Source organism: Myodes glareolus, chromosome 19 (genome assembly GCF_982192425.1).
Source record: "Myodes glareolus chromosome 19, mMyoGla1.1, whole genome shotgun sequence".
In the NCBI taxonomy this organism is placed as follows: Eukaryota; Metazoa; Chordata; class Mammalia; order Rodentia; family Cricetidae; genus Myodes; species Myodes glareolus.
The window spans coordinates 47,396,805-47,416,687 of NC_142044.1; the positions used below are offsets into that span (position 1 = coordinate 47,396,805).

The 19,883-nt window shown below is 48.3% G+C and overlaps 2 protein-coding genes and 1 long non-coding RNA gene across 4 annotated transcripts in view; 1 reads left to right on the plus strand and 2 right to left on the minus strand.

Annotated features, from left to right (window-relative positions):
- Positions 1-974, minus strand: part of Smc1b (structural maintenance of chromosomes 1B) — a 71,174-nt gene extending 70,200 nt beyond the window's left edge. Inside the window, exon 1 of the mRNA XM_085678536.2 lies at positions 887-974. The gene's annotated coding sequence lies outside the window, so the exon portion shown is untranslated. The remainder of the gene's footprint in view (positions 1-886) is intronic.
- On the plus strand, positions 23-14,510 carry Ribc2 (RIB43A domain with coiled-coils 2). Its single transcript, XM_048444944.3, has 7 exons — positions 23-341; positions 911-992; positions 3,367-3,711; positions 6,178-6,296; positions 10,632-10,859; positions 13,347-13,513; positions 14,425-14,510. The coding sequence occupies exons 1-7, from the start codon at positions 228-230 to the stop codon at positions 14,501-14,503; spliced, it is 1,134 nt and encodes a 377-aa protein (XP_048300901.3). The 5' UTR covers positions 23-227; the 3' UTR covers positions 14,504-14,510.
- LOC148118991 (uncharacterized) lies at positions 3,952-19,300 on the minus strand. 2 transcript variants are annotated; one of them, XR_015735671.1, is made up of 4 exons: positions 19,154-19,300; positions 18,660-18,768; positions 4,461-4,631; positions 3,952-4,038 (listed from the first exon to the last, which is right to left on the minus strand). It is a non-coding gene; the product is annotated as an uncharacterized LOC148118991 (long non-coding RNA). The 2 variants fall into 2 exon arrangements; XR_015735670.1 differs by lacking the exons at positions 3,952-4,038; positions 4,461-4,631 and adding an exon at positions 14,470-18,409.
- Between the last annotated feature and the right edge of the window lie 583 nt (positions 19,301-19,883).

Consider the following 19,883-nt stretch of genomic DNA (forward strand, 5'->3'; position numbering starts at 1 on the left):
AGCGAAGCGCCGTTCCCTAGCAACGGAGGTTGTTGGCGTTTCCCGGGAAATCCGATTACTGTGCCACGCTTGTTGCAGAAAGCGGACTGCCGGTGGTCACCCGGACAGATCCGGCTTCCAAACTTTTGGGAATGCTGCTTCTGGGAGCTGCAGCTTGCTTATTTCGGTGACCTTTTCTTGCCGTGTTTGTTCTGAAAGCTGCTGAAGCCCCGCCGGATTCCAGAGCCATGGAGGTAGCGATGGATAAGGACCTGCAACAGGACGCCAGCCTCGACAAGAGGCGGTACAAGGAGCTGTGCAGGCAGGGACGGCTCTTCAACGCCAGGAACAGGATTATTGGGGTGAGACACCGGAGGGGCGGGGGAGGCAATGCTTGGAAGGAACGTTTATACCGAAGTACCAAGTTTGCCTGGGTCTACTTGAAAAGCCTTACCCTCGCCAACAGTGGCTCAGCGGGAGCCGGTGGGAGCCAGCATTTGCTTTTTTGCTATTCTCCTGTTTAGCTCAGTTATTCCGTTCTTCCAGGTGACAAATGCCCTGGCTACCTGAGTGGAGTCCAGGAGGTGGGAGACCTTGCAGAGTTCACCACGTAGTGAAAGAGATAATACCTTAAAACGGCCACAGAAAACGCAGTGGGATGAGCACCAGCACAGACTGGAGGCTGGAGGGGAAAATCAGAGAGGGCTTCCCAGAAGAGTGGTACCTAACCAGTGTTGGGGGATGTGTGGGGGTTAAGGAAGTGGAGGAAGTTCTGGTGAACGCAGACAGCACAGACAGGACACCCAGCTATAAGCAAAGCCATCCAAACATGGGAAAGCAATTTGTTGATTGTGTGACCAGATGAGGGGCTATTGTAGCCTACTGAATGATACTAGCCGGCTCTTACCTCTCTTCCCTCCTCCGTATCTAGGGAGACACACAAGCCTGGGATGTCCAAGTTCACGACCAGAAGATAAAAGAAGCAACTGAAAAAGCTAGGCATGAAACTTTTGGTGAGTATTTCTAAAATGTCCATCTATAACTTAAGACCTCTTGTCTTCATTTCTGTGGAAGCCAGAGCAAATGTTTTGTGTTCTCAGGGCCCTGGATTCAGTCTCCTGCATATGCATGAATGTGAACACACACACACACGGTTATCATTTGCATGGTCTTTCTCCTTTTAAAATTCCACAATTTCTTGTGCTCAGTTAACTGAAAGAGAATATTCTTCCTCTCAAGAAAAAGCAGCTAATGAATTTCAATGTACATCTTAAGAAATGTATTTTAAATAAAAGGAGTGTATTTCATTGTTTTCTTTAAAAACCCTTTCTCTAAAAGGGAAAACCTTAAACACACACATGTACACATTCTCTACTTCAGACTCAAAGCTGATCTTCTGTGGAGGACAGCTGTTGATAACAAGTGACACACAATCCTGGTGCTCAGACCTCTGAGCTAAGTCAGTGATTTATATATGGCATGTAATATGAGTGCATATAGTATTTACATACACGTATCTCAAATAGTGTTCTGGGTTCTAGTTCAAAATGTCAAATAAAATCCGGTTTTCCTAGATGGTTTTTAAATATAAAGCAAAAAAAAACAAAACAAAAAAAAAAACAGCCTACAAACCACATCCTAGAGAACTTGGACAACAATGAGGACATTAAGATGTAACACGAGGGGCTGTTTGTTGGGGGTTTTCTGTCCCGTCCGGCCCCCCAGTTATTTAGTCCCAGAGAAAAATCACACACAGATATCTTTAAGTTATAAAGCTGATTGGCCCATTAGGTCAGGCTTCTTACTGGCTAACTCTCACATCTTGATTAACCCATTTTTCTGATCTATGTTAGCCATGTGGCTCAGTACCTTTTTCAGTGGGGCAGCTCACATCCTGCTGCTTTGGTGATCTGGGCAGGAGTGGGAGTAATCAACTTCCTCCTCCCCAGAATTCTCCTGCTCTCCTTGCATCATTTCCACTTCCTGTCTGGTTTTCCCACCTACACCATCTGCCTGGCCAATCAGCATTTATTTAAAACATGATTGACAGAATACAGACAATTCTCCCGCACCACTAAGAGAGACTTACATAGATCTAATCTATATGGGAAGTAGAAAAAGACAAGATCTCCTGAGTAAATTGGGAGGACCTTGAGGGAGGGTTGAAGGGGGAAGGGAGAGGCAGGGAAGAGAACAGAGAAAAATGTAGAGCTCAATAAAAATCAATAAAAAAAAAAGAATCCAGTTTTCCTTTCATGGCCAGCAATTTCACCAATTGTTGAACATTTGGGTTTTTAAAATGCCATAGGATTTTTTAAAGTATAAAAAAGCTGGGCATATAATTTTAGAGACAAATATGCTATCAATTTAGACTTTAAGATATATGGGCAGAAAAAGACAAAATTTCTTATCAATAGTTATGTTCAAGTGATTCAGTTATGAATGAAGTTGCTTTCATTTATACTATTATACATTTTCCAAACTTTTTGATCTTGTTTGTAAAGTAATTCAAACTTCTCAAACCAATGTAACAGACACACATGTGTCCACCATCAGGCTTGACATCAACATTTTGCCATTTTGACCTTAGGCATCTTCAAGAGTTCTTTCTGAAAATTGTGTTGCATATAACACAAGTACCCCCACTCCATTGTAGTTTCCCCATTTTTTCTTCTACAGAAGTGTGCATTTCCAATGTGTTTATAGATGTACTATCTATGTATCCTTGATAATGTAAACTTGCTTTTGTGTGCCTTTGTGTCTGCATATGGTGTGTGGGGAGGTATGTGCACATGTGTGTGCAGGTAGGCCTGCCTGTGAAAGCACAGAGACCATGTGGACCAGGCAGGCTGGTCTCTGCCTCCCAAGTGCTGGGACTGAAGATGTACACCACCATACCCAGATTTTAAAAGGTTTTTTGGCAAATATTGCTTCAATGACTATCCATGTATTACATGCCTTGTGCACATGTGAGAGGGACACTGGCGTTGAATTGATGGCTCAGATTGCTCTGTTAGGACTATGCCAATTACACTTCAACAGCAGTGAGTGCAGCTGCCTCAATCTCATTCCTCATGTCAGGACTAGTGTATGCATTGGTGGCATTTTAAGCATTTTGTCTGAATGTGTCCCATGAAAGGTTAGTATTCCTATCTAAATATGTTGCCCACTTGGGTTTCTTTATAGTGCTTTTGCCTGTGTTCATTTTTCAGTTGGTTTTTCTATGTACTTAAGATGTTTGTAAGTATTTTTTTTATATATGCGGATGCTATTCCTTTAATGGTTATGTTACAGTTTGGGAACATTGTCCTTAGGTCATGAAAATCAGTTTTAAAGTAGATTCATTCTTATTCATCGTAGCTGATATGTGTCCTGTGTCTTTCCTAGCTGCTGAAATGAAGCACAATGACAAAGTCATGTGCATACTCCATGACCGCGAACGGAGGGACAGGAAACAACTCTGTCGCGCTATCAATGACTTCCAGCAGAGCTTTCAGAAGCCAGAAACTCGCCGTGAGTTCGATCTCTCGGACCCCCTGGCTCTCAAGAAAGATCTCCCAGCCCGGGTGTCAGACAGTGACATGAGGAACACCATATCAGGAATGCAGAAGTTCATGGGAGAGGATTTAAACTTCCATGAGAGGAAGAGGTTCCAACAGGAGCAGAACAGAGAATGGGCCCTGCAACAGCACAGAGAGTGGGAGAGAGCACGGGCTGACCACAAGCTTGCAGGTAACCAAAGAGAAGAGAGGTTGGTCTCAAGAGTTTCCAGCGCAGTGTTTGTGGATGCTTTTCAAAGCTCCACCAACATTACTACAAAAGTCAAAACCTTGGTCCTCAGAGTCACGATCTCTGAATGTGCCTCTACAGTATAGCAAACGCTTTCTGAGCACTCTTATTGTCCTCCTTTGCTTTCTGCTTCTGTGATAAAACACCATGACCAAAAACAGCTTGGGGAGGAAAGGTTTATTTCACTCCTAGGTCACAGTTCATCACTGAGGGAAGCTGAGGTGCGACTCATGTAGGGCAGGAACATGGAGGCAGGAGCTGAAGCAGGGCCTGCTTAAAAGATGAATAAATGCGTGAAGGTCTTCCAAGTCTCCTGGGTGTGGAAATGGAGGATCCACGGGGTCCTTTGGGAGCCCAGTCACAGGTCCAGGGCTAGCAGGTCCTGACTAGGACTCACTGGACCCAGAGAACCTCTGGATTTAGACATGAAAGAGCCTCTCCGCGGGGAACAAAACCCCAGTGAGATCTGCCTGCATGGAGGTTATCAGCCCCTCCTTGGCAGGAACTCCTAGCAGCATCTGGTCCTCTGAGCAGGTCACTAGTGACTGAACAGTAAGAGTTGCCAGGAAGATTGTTCTGACTTCCCCAGCTGCTCCTGTCTGTGTGTTGATTCAGTCCCCCTGCTCAGCGTGTGCCCCTCCCAGCCTCTTTTCTCCCTGATAGCTTCCCTCCCAGACCCCTTCCCTGTTCACCTTGTCCACTAGAGTTTCTGTGGCCAGCCTGGCCCACGATCTTCATGCTCCCCTCTTCAAAGTCAGTTCTCAGCCTCAGCCCCCTTGATACATTCATTTGATTTGGCTTTCACACCAGTTCTTTTCCTGGTTGCTCTGTTGGGTCTTCTTGTCCTTCAGCCTCCCCCATGCCTGTCAAACCAGAGATCTGAGAGGCAATCCTGACCTCATAGTCAGCCATCCTCAATTGTGCCCCGTCTACCTCTTACATATACTTTGAGCCCATTTTTTAAAAGCCTATCCATTTTGCCACCACTGCTGAGACTAGCTGTCAGATTTTCTCGCCTAGATGGACCTCTGCTGGTGGCTTTCTAACCATTACTCCCTCTCCAGTCCATTCCCAACACGTCAGGCAGAACAAAACTTCTCAAGAAATGCCACACTGAGCCGTGCCACACCCATGCCCTCACTCGACCTCAAAGCTGTCAAATGTCTTCATGGGATGTAGAGTAAGAGTCAGTGCAACCCATAGACTGTACATGTTGGGCCTCTGCCGCACTGGACAGCATCAGCTGATGTCTCCACCTCCTTCATGGCACTTCAAACAGTTTGGCTCTCTTGCTTTGTATTGCATCATGTCTCTCCCACCCTCAGGGCCTTTGCACCTGCCCTGACCATTTACTCCTGCTCTGAATAAACATGTCCTCCTAGAAAAGCAGTTTCTTGGTTCCTACCCTCCAACTTTCCCAGCCAGACATTCCCAGCATTTCCTTTCTCACTATTCCTTCCCTCTATGGACTAGCACACTTTGTATTTCTATTTGGAGGATTTGTATGCTTTGAACCTCCGTTTATCACTTCTGTGTTGTGTGCACCCTGAGCAATGTGGGACCCAATCTAGGCTCTTGATCACATGACAGATGAACAGATTACGAGTGAGCTGAGGATGAAGGTTTGCAGAGGTCAGGAAGCCAAGGATAAGAGTCTGGTCCTTTGTGACTGCGGTGTAACACAGTGGTAGAGCACGTACCTAGTGTGTGTGAGGCCCTGCATCCCCAGCACCACAAAGAGTGTGCTCTTTGTTTTTGGAGATAATGAGGAGCCTCTCTAAGCACAAGTAGAGAAAGCAGAAGCTGCTGACCCTTGACTTTTCATATGTTCATTGTATACTGGCACTGTGCCTCAGAGTGGGGCTGGGGCGGGGGCAGAGGTTAAGCAAAAGTGCTGCTAACAGAACTAGGCCATGTCTGGACGCCTGTTCTGACTCCAAACCTTCCTACTTCACTCCTGGCACCCTTCAGTTTCACTCTGCCTTGTCCCCCTCACTGACCTGGCAAATTTTTGCTGCCAGTCCACAAGTATCTGTGACCTGGCACTCTACTCTGGGTCTTGTCTGGTTTCTATAGCCCTCTTTCCTGGTTCCTATCACTTCTTGCCTTCGTAAGGCTGAAACCATCTCCTGATAGACCAGTTAGCAAGGCCTAGCTAATTTACCCTAGGACTGCTGTAGGCATCAGAGTTAACAGCAGATATCATCAATCCACGGAGTTTATACCCATAGTACCTCTTGCTCGCAAAGATCTAGAGCTACACTTAAATCATCCCAGCTCTCCTAGAACCTGTGAGGCAAGTAGCTCCCCCCCTACATACTCCCCCTTTTCTTCCATGGTAAGAATTGAGTGTGGGTCACCACACTCTGATGGGCATACTCAGGCTGATGGCATCTTGTCTCCTGGCAGAGGACTTCCACCTGCAGACAAGACTCAAATTCGATGAAACAGCCAGAGACTTGCAGAAGCTAGAAGGCTTGACCAGGAAGGAAGTCTGTGCAGCCATGAAAGAGTTCAACAAGAACCAGGTATACACACCCTGAGCTCAGCCTGAAGGGAAGGGACATGCACATAGCTGCTTCCTCTGGGAGGGGTCCCTAGTTCAGACTGCATACACCACAAGCTTTGACAGAGCCCTTGACAGGGCTCACACCATAACCGAGGTCAGTGAGATCTGGTTTGACCTGACCCTCAAAGCAAACTGAAACTGGTAAACTTCACCATCTGCAGGGGTGGGTAAAGCTGTCACTTTATAAAACCTCCAGAACAGGAGGAGCCTCTGCTCAGGTGAGCACCGCTTGGCCTGGGCTGGTCTCAGTCATGAGGCCCGTCGGTGCAGACAAATGGCACCCTTCTCTTCTTTGCTGCCCGGTTTCCCCTAGGCTTCCCGTCCTCCAGCCCTCTGAAGTTGCTGAGTTCCTTACTCCTTTGGAAACAGCTTCCTCCTCCATGTTTTGGGGGTTTGTTGCTGTTTTCCCCCATACAGTTCGATTCTGAGTGATTTACCAGATCTCCCTGTCGCTAAAGAGGACTGGGAGCTAAAGAGTCAGCTAAATGGCTGACTTTATTCCACATTTACTTTCTTTTTTCTTTTTTAATCAAGACAGGGTTTCTCAATATAGTTCCTGTCCTGGAACTCACTCTGTAGACCAGGCTGGCCTCAAACTCACAGAGATCCACCTGCCTCTGCCTCACGAGTGCTGGGATGACAGGTGTGCACGACCATACCCTGCTTGCACCTCAGCTCTCTGAACTCAGGTGCCTGCATGGGTTTTATGTAGCTCATGCTGTGTTTATGGTGTGGTAGGAGCACACCATGAGATGAATCTGTGAGATGCAATGCAGTAAAATGTTCTGTGATGTGCCATGAGTCAAAACTCAAGAGGCTGGAGCAAGTTAGCGAAGCCTGGTCTTCAGCAATGCGGAGAGGAAAAGGAGGGCAGACTGCAGGCGTTGGTGAGGGACCCAGAGGACAGATTGACACCATCAAGTTGCAAGTGTTCTTAAACATGACCTAGTGCTTTCATTTCACAGAGAGAGTCCAGAGGGAGGTGTTAGCTCTAGGACCCAGTGAATGGCAGCATGGAGGGCGCTCTTGACAGTTAAATGGCCCTTGGCAGCCACTCAGTGTTTGTTTATAATTCAGCAGACGTGGACCGAGCTCCTCCAGTGAGCACTTGTGGGATTCTTATGGAACAATGGTGTATCACTCATGGATGTGTGTGTGTGTGTGTGTGTGTGTGTGTGTGTGTGTGTATGCTCGTATACACACACACACACACACAAATATATACATATATGTATACATGAGCACACAAGCACATACCTTTTGTTTTTGAGACAGGGTCTCTCTGGCTGTCTTGGTACTCACTATGTAGAACAGGCTGGCCTTGAACTCACAGAAAACTGCCCACTTCTGCCTCCTGAGTGCCAGGATTAAAGGCATGTGCCACTATGCTTGGGTCATTCCATACCATTTTAGTAAGCATCTACAGCGTTACCTCCAGACCCCACGGTTCCCGTGTAGATTGTCAAGGCAGCACCGTCTCAGTGCTTCTGCCAGAGGAAGCCACACTTCAGCCTTCACAGCTCCTGTTCCTGCTGGAATCAGACTTTGCCTTTTAGCCAGGAACATTAAAATTCAAAGAAAATTCCACACTGGGCATGATAGTCCCCATCTGTAATTCCAACACTCCAAGGATATGGTGTGGTCAGTTTCTGACCATACTGTGCTTGAGAGAGAGAGAGAGAGAGAGAGAGAGACAGACAGACAGACAGACAGACAGACACCCTGTACCAAAAAAAGAAAAGCACATTCAGACAGGCCATTTTGTCTCAGCAGGGCAGGCACAGTGGGTACTACTTATTTCATTCAAAGGTAGTGTCACCTTGGGGTTTAGCATGCAGGCTTCAGAGTCTACTGGCATGGTTCAAGGCAAAGCCCTTCCCTGCAGCCTTAGGCAAGCCCATTGCAGCCTGTTTTATCATCTGCAGAACAAGGGTGAAGGCAACACCCATCTTACCCATCAGTATTCACTAACTCTTGCTGCAGTAAGGCATGCCTTGGACCTTAGTGGCTCCCCACACAAATCCAATGTTCCCCTCTGCTGCATATCCATCCCAGACTGGGTAGGTCAGAGCAACTGCCAGGGTTCCAACAGCACAGAAGGGAAAGGATGTGGTTGGTCCCATTTGTGTCCTCCAAGAAGCTGCACAACCACCCTTGCTTACATTTTGTAGGGTGGAATAAATGAACAGGCACAATGTCATTGTCAGCAGGAATGGCCATAGCACCTGCTCTTTATTCAATATGAGGATGCACACAGTGTTAGGACAGTTTAGCCCATCCTCAGGACTCTGAACAGTAGCCATTATTTATTTTAAGACCTATTATTTTTAATTGTGTGTGCATGCACACATGTGAGCTATGTGAATGCGGGTACCTACAGAGGCTAAAGTCAGATCCTCCGGAGTTGGAGTTACAGGAAGCTGGGAGCTGCCTGATGTAGGTACTGAGAATAGAACTTAGGTCCTCTGCTCTTAAACACTGAGCTAATCTCTCCAGTCCTGGTAGCTGAGATTTTTAACCATGGCAACAATTCCCTGCTAACATGTTTGACTATTTGACAGCTCTACCACAGAGGCTGATTAATGCTTTTTCACTAGTAAAGAAAGGCTCAGAAGGATGAGCAAGGCTCTGAGGGATGAGCATGGTTCTGGGGGATGAGCGATTTTCCAAGAATATCCAAATGCTAAATGGCAAGACTTTGAATTTGGTCTTGTCTGCCACATAACCTGTGCTGGATGGCAAGGCAGCTGACCTCTTGTAAGCCCCTGCCTTTCAAGTCCTCTGCCCATTCTTCTCTAAGAAGAACAGCCAAGGCTGGGAAGTGTCTCCTAATCCACCTGTATTAATCAGGGTTTTCTAGAGAAATCTATCTGATAGAATGAATCTCTCTATATAAATGAGGTTTACTAGAGTGGCTTACAGGTCATGGTCAGGTTATTTCAACAATGGCTGTCTTCTGAAAGAAAGCCCAAGAACCCAATAGTTTTTCATTTGGCCCATGAGGCTGGATGTCTCAGGTGGTGTTCAGTATACCTCAGAATCCCAAAGAAGTAGGCTCTAACGCAGGGGAGGAATGAGCTTGCCAGTGAGAGAAGGGCAAGCTGGCGAAGGGCAAGGGCTTCCTTCTCCTGTGTCCTTCATACAGGCTGCTACCAGGTGTGACCCAGATTTAAGATGGGTCACTGTATTATTCAGTGCTCTATTGCTGTGAAGAGACACCATAATCAGGGCAGCTCTTATGAAAGAAAGCATGTAATTGGGGGCTTGCTCACAGTTTCCAAGGGTAAGTCTGCTATCGTCATGGTGGGAACATGGCGGCATGCGTGGCACTGGGGAAGTATCGGAGAGCTTTTCATGCTATCCCACAGGCAACAGGAAGAGAGACCCTGGATCTGGTGGGGACACTTGAAACCTTAACGCTCACCCCCAGCAACACACTTCCTCTTAACAAGACCACACCTCCTAATTCTTCTAATCCTCAGTGCCACTCCCCTGTGACTAAGTACTCAAATATATGATCGGTTGAGAACCATTCTTATTCAAATCACTACAGTCTTCCTACCTCAAATGATCTAGTCCAAAAAAAAAAATCTCTCACACATGTACCCAGCAGGTTGGGTTTTAGGTAAGTCCAGATGTAGATATAGTCAAGTTAACAACCAAGAATAACCATCCCTTGACTATACAGAGAAACATCTGCAGCCCAGAGAAGGCAGGCATACTATACAAATCACACAGTCCCCACGTCCAGGCTTTGAGCAATGAGTCAACAGGAGCTCTCCCTCTCCCCTCCCGAGACAGTGTTTCCCTGTATAGCCCTGGATGTTCTGGAACTCTCTCTGTAGACCAGACTGGTCTCAGACTCACAAAGATCCACCTGCCTCTGTGTCCTGAGTCCTGGGATTAAAGGTGTGTGCCACCACCGCCAGGCAGGAATTCATTTGCCATGGGGGCGGGGCTATGCGGAAACTGTTAGGACTGCTGAGGCAGCTGTGTGCTTTCTCCTTTAGAAGGCGCCACTGTGGAGGCTTGTGGTGGTGGCCTACAGATGTCCAAAGGTTTTAGGAACCATAGGATGCACGCTGCCCTGTACTGGAGACAAGCCAGTGGGGCAGCCCATTGCTCTGACAAATTGGTGCAGAGACCCACAGTTGTACACACACCAGTGGGGAATGACCCAAAGCCCAGCCACTGCCCAACAGTGCTCTGATAGTGTCCAGCCTGCAGCCAGGGCCCAGATGTGGTCTTGACCCTGCAGTCACTCCATCGTATTCCGAGGTCCTTCTCTACACAGGTTATGGAGTTGGCAGAGCGGAAGAGGCAACAAAAGCAGCAAGAGCAAGAGGACAACATGACTGAGATCACCAACCTGCTGCACGGGGACCTGCTCTCTGAGAACCCACAGCAGGCAGCCAGCTCCTTTGGGCCTCACCGTGTAATCCCTGACCGCTGGAAGGGCATGAGCAAGGAACAGCTGGAGGAGATTCGCTTCACTCAGAAGCAACAGATCCAGGAGAAGCTGGTGAGCTCCTCCTGGACCACAGAGCCGCCTCTGCACCCCCGAGCTGCCCCCACACCCAGCTCCCGTGTCAGTGCTCATTCTGAGAGATGCCTCTGTTGTAGGCAGCTTTCATTCCGGTGGGAGGGGAATAAGAGCCAACAATTATGGCCACACATGATGTGTGTAGCATGTGTGAGAGATGAGCAGAGGACGACTGCAGGCCTTTTGGAGGGTGGACCTGGTTTCTACAGAGATGGGAAGTTGGTGGGAGGGCCATGCTGGTGGAGTGGGGCTCACGGGTACAACTTTGGATGTGTTGACTGTGTAATGCCCATTAGACATCTGTGGGATTAGGTTTGCCTGATGTGGCAAAAGAAAAGGAAACCAAAAGCACTAGCTACAGCATTTTAAATAAGGTAAAATCCGTCTGTGTGTAATCAGACCTCAGAATAGTCTCAGGCTTAAGTAGAAGCTCTATGGCCACTGTATTCTGCTATCTTTGACTCCTGGGCCTAACTTTTCACAAATGGCTGCTTAAATGCCAGCCATCGCATATATGAGCAAATGGTGTAGAAAGAGAAGTAAGGATTCCATTTTTAAGGAGTTTTACTGGACAACATTTAGATTACTCCAACTGGAAAGAACATCGGGACATGCATCGCTAGTGGCTGGTGTAGGAGGTTCTTCTGTCTATATGTTGCTTTCATTGGTTGAATAAAGAAACTGCCTTGGCCTTTTGATAGGGCAGCACTTAGATAGGCAGGGAAAAGAGAACTGAATGCTGGGAGAAAGAAGGCAGGCAGAGAGAGCCGCCATGGAGTTACCAGGGTCAGACATGCTGACTCTTTCCTGGTAAGCCACAACCTCGTAGTGACATACAGATTATTAGAAATGTGTTGAATCAAGATGTGAGAGTTAGCCAATAATAGGCTAAAGATAATGGGCCAGGCAGTGTTTAAATGAATACAGTTTCTATGTTATTATTTGGGGTGTAAGCTAGCTGGGCGGGACGGAGCAAAGGGCTCCGCGCTCCCTACTACAAGTGGCTCTCTGTTAAGGATGAGAGAATGGTGGCCACTGGGGACTCCTACCATTTTCTGTCTACAATTTCCAGGTGAAATGTAGGTGGGGAAAAGCTGAGGAGGAAGCAGGGTTTCTGATCAAGATTCAGAACAAGGTCTAGATTTGGGAGTTGTCATCTGCAGAAAGTAATACTGTAGCAGTCCTGGGTGTGATCCTGCTTGAGGCAGACAGCAGAGGAACACTGAGGTCTGCGGCTCAGGCATGGCCATCATTTACAAAGCGGGGACCTGCTGAAAGCAGCCGAGAAAGGGATGGGTAGACGGATGCCAAGAGAGATGTCCTGGAGGGTAGAGAGGGAGGCCCTGTACTGTAGTACTCCCAGGATGTGACCTGCCAACCCAGCAGGCAGAGGTGCTGGGGTGAGGGAGGGCTGCTCTGGGATAGGTGGCCTGGTGGATAACAAGAAGCAGAGTCTGTCATACATCTGCTCAGCTGGACTGTGGAATGAAGGTTGGCCTTAAACCCAGAATTTTGGTCCAGTTTTTATTCTAGAAGACTCAGAAGGCAGGAACACACAAAGGGTGGAAGAGCACAGTAAGATTCTCGCTCAGGCCCTTGCTCCATGCTTCTTGGTGCTTTTTCTTCTCCATGCTCTCTGAGCCCCAGGTGATCTGGGAAAAGGAGCTCATGCTGAGGCAAGTGCGCCACTGACCGTGGCATCTTTGGACAGTCCCTTTACAGATGCCACTGGCCATGGTGTCTTTGTATCGTCCCTTTACAGAAAGGCCTCTGAGATTCCCAGAAGCAAGGCCACTACTCCTAGGTGACAGTTGTCTAAGTCAGTGCAGGCTGACTTTGGGCCCTGACATGAGACCATGCTGGACACCACTCACTGCCCTGGTGTAGATGTTCATCTAGCCTTCAACGTGGCCCACCCAGTTTCTTCTCCCAGAAGATCATTTGTGAGAAGCTAAACTGTCTTGGGAATCAGTTCTCCACACTAATCCACACTAATCCAGTGCCCCAGAGGGCACTGTGCTTCGCAAAGAAGGATCTGACAGGCAGGACTTTTAGAACTAGGCTATCGCCCACACCTTCATGGTGACACTGTTGTCACAGGGTGAGGCTCAGTGTCAGTGTGCTCAGGGACTCCGCAAATGATCCCCACATTAGACAATTTGCTAGCGGCAACATCTGGCTTGCTTAGCCAGCTGGGAACCCTCCTGAGGATCTGATAGAGATCAGGCTGGCTGGAGCACTATGGGAGCCAAGTTCCCAGGTCCTTCAGGAATAAGAGAACATCAGTGCCATTCGAGGGCAGAAGGCAGCCAGACCACATAGGACAAGGGCAGGGTGGGTGAGGTCACCTCCCTTCTCCTCCAAGCTTCAGTTTTTCCACCCGTAAAAAGAAGCCAAGTTTCTCAGATGAACGCCCTAGGCTCCTGGGCCCTGAGAGAAGGTTTAAATCCCTTTTCCTGCCTTCAGAGGCTTCAGGAGGAAGAATGCCAGCGCAACATGGACTGGGACCGACGCAGGATCCAGAAGGCTCGCGCCAGCCTACTGCATGAGCGTCAGCAGCAACGCTTGCAGCGGGAACTGCGCAGGGCCCTGGACTGCAGCAACCTCAGCCTGGCCAAGGAGCAGCATTTACAGTGAGTGTCAGAGACCTCACGTAGGTGCAGAGTAGGTGGGCAGAGCCATAGGTCACTGTGTACCGTAGGTGCTTGGGGGACACTGAGTCACCTGGGGAACCAGGGAGACTTTCTGGAGGAGGCTTTATAGTTGAGCCTTGGGGTGTAGTGATCGCCTACTAAGTAGCCTTTCCAGGCAGAGGCAAGGAGGATTTCCAGGCTCTTTCACATGCTAGAGCCACCCGAGTATAAACAGAACCCCAAGAGTGGCTCCAGGATACAGCTATGGCAGATAAACTAACAACCAAGATCACTCAGCTATTCTTGTATCCTGAACTTGAGTCCTGAGGGGAACCCTGGGGTCTGGTCCAGTCAGAACTCAGTCACCACTGGGTCTGACAGTGGTCATGGCTTCCACTGGGGCTTAAAAGGAACACTCAGATATGGTCTGACAGGACAGTCATACTCTTGTGTGATGTCCCCATGCTGACACCAAGTCCCTTCTCTAACTTCAGTGTCACGGCTGAAGAATAGTGGAGAGGACTCATTAATATGTATATGTGTGTGTGTGTGTGTGTGTATATATGTATGTATGTACATACTTATATGTACATATACACACACTTATTGTGCAGGGGTATTTTTGCCTGCATAAATCCTGTATGCCACTTGCATGCAGTGCATATAGAGACCAGAAGAGGGAAGCAGATCCCCTAGAACAGGAGTTACAGATTGCTGTGTGCCTCCATGTGGGTGCTGGCAAATGAACCTGGGTTCTCTGCAAGAGCAGCAAGCGCTCTTAGCTCCTGAACCATCTCTCTAGGTCAGGGGAACTCTTGTTTGGAGTTAGTGTTGGAATGGATTCTGTAGTGTGGGCATCAAATACCTGTGGACTTTACGTCTCATATTTATCTCTTTTCTTCTGTTATCAGGAAAAAACGAATGAATGAAGCCTCCACAAGTCAACCCACAGAAGATTATTTCTCACAGTTTAATACAAGAAGCCGCTAATGGGAAAGACTCCTCTTTTCTTGTTTATAGTAGTGTGGTCCTCTCAGAGTCACACTTATTTCAGAGTGACCCTGCTCCTTGGTCTGAACACCCCCATCACTTTCATCACTGGGGAGTGTGCACTCTGGAAGCTCTGCTTTGTGAAGACCGCTAGTGCAGCTTTGGGTGCTGTGGCCTTAAGGCATGGCGGAGAGGACACATCGAGGGCAGGTGTGTGGCTCAAGCTCCGGGTTAGCTGCTACGATCACTTGGTAGTTCAGTGAGCATCATAGTTGTTCTGTGTGTTCCACGAGATACCCTTTGTTCCAATCTCACCCCCAGAGGCTGCCGGTACCTCCTCCATTGTCTAGTGTGTGAATCTGAGTTAAAGGCACACATCTGGTTTATTTGTGTGATTCATCCCCCCCCCAACCAGGAAATGTCAGCACCCAGGATGGAACCCAGTGAGTCTGGCTTTCAGCCTCTTCATCTCCTGGCTCCTGTAACATAGCCCCGGGGAACAGTGGCTTCTATAAAGCATCAGCTTTTCTTTCTTGCTGTAACGAAAGCAAGCCGACCTAGATGTTCTGCTGGTTGGGGAAGGCCCAGTGCCCTCTGCTACTTGCTCAGCCTCCCTTGCCACTGTGCAGCTCCCATCCTAGCGTCCAGGCCTCTGGCCAGTTTGCAGCCCTGTCACCAGAACCCAGCGTTCAGGGATATGATCCCGAAAGTGTCTGTTTCGTCCTTGCTCACAAACCCACTCCGACGAGCTCCGGCCAGCAGGAGTGCTCCTTTCTGTTGTGGTTGTCCTCGGGTTGGTAAGACTTAAAAGGGATGGCCAGACCAAGGAGACCTCCGCATTCACCCATCACAGATGCATTCTCGGGGAAATATGCCCCCACTGACACTGCCAACAGCTGCTGGGCTTTTAGGAAGGTCAGACCAAGTTGAAGTCACCAGTCCAGTAGGGCCGTGTGCTGTCAATGGCCATCACTTTTGGCCACAGGTAAGAACAGGTACCCTTGAAGGCCTGTCCTTTACAAACACCCATCTGGGCCAAGAGTCCAGTGGTAGTGACACAGTGGCCCAGGGTGTTTAGGCAATGACAGGATCCACCCATACTTTCCACAGGCTTCACTTTGCCAGTGCCCCTTCATAAAGCTGGGACCTGTTGTTCTACCTCATGTTTTCTGCAGGGACTCACATATACCCCGTGAATGGCTCCAGCCACAGGTGAACTAGGCCTCTCTTCTCTGGAGCAATGTGGAGTCCTGCGATAGTGACCACAATGTCGCCAGAGGCCCATAGAAACCAAAGCACCCATCAGAGAAGGAACCAGGGCCCAGCCCCTTCAGAGGCTCCTCTATAGGCTACTGTGCCCCCCCCATGTGCTTGGGTGACCCCACTACCAAGCCCAGGGCAACTACCTCTGGAACTCAGCCTTTGTTTCCTGAGCACAAGTGTCTGGCTCTAAGAGTGTCTTATGGGACAAGAACATGCCAGGAAGAAAGGGTGGGTATGAATGCTTTGGGCTAGGAGCCTTAAGAGTACCATGGCAAACTGGCAGCTTAAACAGTGGGCATTTCTAGTTCCTTACAGTTCTGAGGTTAGACGCGTGTGATGGAAGCTGGGCGGTGTTGCACGCCTTTAACTCCAGCACTCGGGAGGCAGAGGTAGGCAGATCTCTGAGTTTGGGGCCAGCCTGGTCTACAGAGTGAGTTCCAGGAAAGCCAGAACTACACAGAGGAAACCCTGTCTTGAAAAAAAGTTTGTGATGGAGATGCCAGGAAGATAAGGACAACAATCCTACCGAGACGGGGTATGATGACTTCATGTTCACAACTACCTTGATAGTTACCCTGTTTCCAAGGTTACAGTCTGAGCTACTAGAGGGTAGGATCACAAGTCATCTCATCACAGAATAAAATGCTGAGTGCCCCCTGGGTATATGAGTAATTCTATGGGGAACATTGATGAAGGGACCTCAAGACCAAATTCTCAGCACAAAGATTTGTTTGTCCCAGAGGAACAAAGGGCAGGGAATAAGAGACAAAGACAGGAGATAGAGGAAGAGGGGGGTGGGGAAAAGAACAATGGAGGAGGGAAGGAATATTTGTCCTGGAGGGACAAAGGACTGCATCTGAATAGAGAAGGGACATATGGCCCATAGGCAAATGGCAGTCTATAAAGGGAAAAAGGAAAACCTCAAGTTAGGAAGAGGTGTTTAATTTTAACTGGGCATGTTAATTAGGACAGCCAAAAGGGGTTTTTGATTGCTGGAGTTCAATACTTTGATAGCTGGACCTTGGTAGTCAGCCTCAGGAGACAGAAGTGGTCAAATAAGGGAATAGACCTTGGTGGCTAGCTTTAAGAACATAATCTAGTGTTTTTTTAGCAAGGCAAGGGAACTTGGACCATGTTTGTCATGCTTGGGCCAACTAGAGTTCCTTCAGTGGGTGCCTAGACTAAACAAGACAGCTTGGGGCAGCATTCTCTTGGTAGACAACGGACAATCAACTGAGGTGGTGATCCTCCTGCTTTTGAGGAGTGTGGTAGTTTGAATAAAAATGGCCCTCATGGGCCCATAGTGAATGACACTGTTAGGAGGTGTGGCCTTGTTAGAGTAGGTGTGCCCCTGTCAGAGGAAATGTGTCACTGTGGGTGGGCTTTTGGGTTTCAAAAACTCAAGCCAGACCCAGTGGCTCTCTCTCTATTCCTGCTGCCTGCCAATCTTGATGTAGAATTCTCAGCTCCCCCAGCACCATCTGTGTTCCCCCCTTCCCTGCCATGACCATGGACTAACCTCTGAGCCTATAAACCAGCCCCAATTAAATGTTTTCCTTTAGAAGAGTTGTCATGGTCATAGTATCTCTTCACAGAAATAGGAACCCTAACCCTAAGACAAGGAGGGAGACACAGTGAAATGCCCACAGAAGCACTATACGTCCATCAAGCAAGTGAATCAATAAACTGTGATATCTGTACAGCGATTATTCAGCCCTGGAAGGACGTGAGCTGTCAACAGAATGCACAGCATGGATGGCCTCGAAAACATGCCAAGGGAAGAAGCCAGTCATGAAGGGCTACACACAGTCTAACTACATTTTTATGTAGGACATGTCCAGAATAGACCTTTAGAGACAGAAAGCAGGTTAGACTTTTGCTAGGGACAGGCTTGAGGGTTAGCTAAAGGGTACAGAGTTCCTCTGGGTGCTGAGAATGTGGTAGAATTAGTACCAACAGCTCCAGAACACCGAATATACCAAAAATCCATAGAAATAGATAAATAGGGTGAGTAATATAGAGAATGAGTAAGATGAGGAAGTCACCTCCCACAGCCGGACTGCAAGTGAGAAAAAGACTTCTGCAAAGTCAACCATGTGCTTATCTGGGGGCCAGAAAAGAAGATGTCTGTCCACAAAATGAGTGCTACAGAAATAGCCATGATGCCTCTGTTAGCGTTCCAAACTGAGTCAACCAAAGTGTCTATCAACAGGTAACCAAGTATGAATCTGTGTTGTTTTCATAATACCACAGGAATAAATTGTTGATAACGTCTACCCAAAGGCAGAGACAGAAACTATGAGCAGAAATATACCAGATATGAAAGTGTACAACGTAAGAGTCTATGTGTTCAAAGTTCCAGGATCAGCAAAACTGTTCTTTCAGGAAGGCAGGAGGATGACCACAGAGAAACATGAGGCTGCTTGCTAGGAGTGGAGAAAGTGTACAGATAAAAACAGCCACTCTACCCACTGGCTACCAGGACTGAAACTAAAGGCCCCTAACAAATGCCAGCACATCAGTGTTAATTGAGCTCTGTTTCTCTCGGCCGTTGCCGCATCCACCAGCAGGTGGCGCTTCTGGCTCGCCCGCTCCAGTCTCCACTGGGCCCTGGCCATCTTGTTTCCATAATTGCTGGAGTGTCTGCAAATAAAGAGGGCGTGCGGGGGAAGGTCATGACTACCGAGCAACAGCCACTTTGGGTGACCGTGCGATGAGACAGTAGCAGCAGTCCTAATCCTCGTGGCCGACAGAGCGTGGGGAGAGGCCGGGAACTGTTGAAAGCAGCGATGGAAGTTGCAGGAGGTGGGAGGTAGGCAGCGAGCTAAGTGGAACACACTTTTACAGCACAGGGCTTCATCTCTGATTGCTCGTCCCACTCCAGGTCTCTTACCTAACCATTACCTTCAGACGCATGCTGCCCATGGTGGAGTCTATGCCCTCTGCCAGACCTGGCAACAGTCTTCGAAGTCTGTCTGTAGAGCTGCCCCCTTCGTTTTCTCCTATGAACGAGGGAGGTCAACATCTTATCACAACCCTGAAATGGGACATGGCCAACAGAAGGCCCAGGACCACTCTTTTTTACAGTTATTCTAGAAAACACTCCAAACTTCCTTCTTTTAATGGCTCCAGTGAAACTTCAACTCTACTAGCCACAATCTGGGGACCAGAAGACCCCAGAGTTTATTGAAGAAAGAAAATGCTAAGGCCATCTCCTCCACATCAGACTGGCTTCTCAATCACCCCAAAGGTTCCCATCTGGAGCTTGGGTTCACAGTGTATTTTTGTTGAGATGTCCACGCAGAACCCAGGGCAGATCTTACAAGACCTGGGTCTGGATCTGCTGGGGACAAGAATAGAAGCCATAGTCACCACTAAGTCTCTTACCTAAGGTCACTCAGTGTCCTTGCCTTTGCCTCTCTGGCCCGCCGACTGGCCCAGTGTTCATTCTCAACTCAGGTTCATGAAGATACACAGTCCACAGGCCCCATTTCCAGCCTCATCCTCTCCAGGGGAGGGTTTTGTGAATTAGAGTTTAATCTCACAGGGAAGGAGCAGCGGACTTTCACCCGTGGAGTCCAACACCATGCTGGCCCAGTGTTAATATCTTACTAAAGCCTCCACAATCCTTTCTTACACATTCCTTGTCCCAGAGGAAGATCAGAGGCTTAGAAAGGTAAAGTAACTCCCCCAAGCCCTTAGGGCCAGGGGCAGGTGAAGTCAGGCATTAAATCCAGTTCTGATTTCAAAGCTCTGGCCACCTCTCTAGAACAGAATGCTCGACAGGTAAGCATGAACAGAGTCCCTGTCCTGAAGCGTTCAACAGATGTTGACATGGGTGTAGTTAGGCTTACAGTCTGTGTGCAAGCCTAGCAATCCGAGCTCAGTCCCAGAGTGGAAGAAGAGAACCAGCTCCCTACACACCCACCCACCCTCCCCTACATGTGCACACAAACATGTGCACACACACACACACACTTTAAGAATGTTGAATATTTTTGAAAATCTGACAGGAGGAGATGGCTCAGTAAAGTGCTCGCGTGAGCATGAAAACCCAAGTTCAGTCACCAGACCCACATAAAAATGTCCCACATACCTGTCATCCCAGTGCTGGGAG

Bases quoted from the DNA above. Each gene is read 5' to 3' on its own strand.
- Ribc2 (XM_048444944.3), top strand. From the start codon at position 228: ATGGAGGTAGCGATGGATAAGGACCTGCAACAGGACGCCAGCCTCGAC. The intron at 3,712-6,177 runs GTAACCAAAGAG...GTCTCCTGGCAG, and splicing joins GGCTGACCACAAGCTTGCAG to AGGACTTCCACCTGCAGACA. The intron at 10,860-13,346 runs GTGAGCTCCTCC...TCCTGCCTTCAG, and splicing joins AACAGATCCAGGAGAAGCTG to AGGCTTCAGGAGGAAGAATG.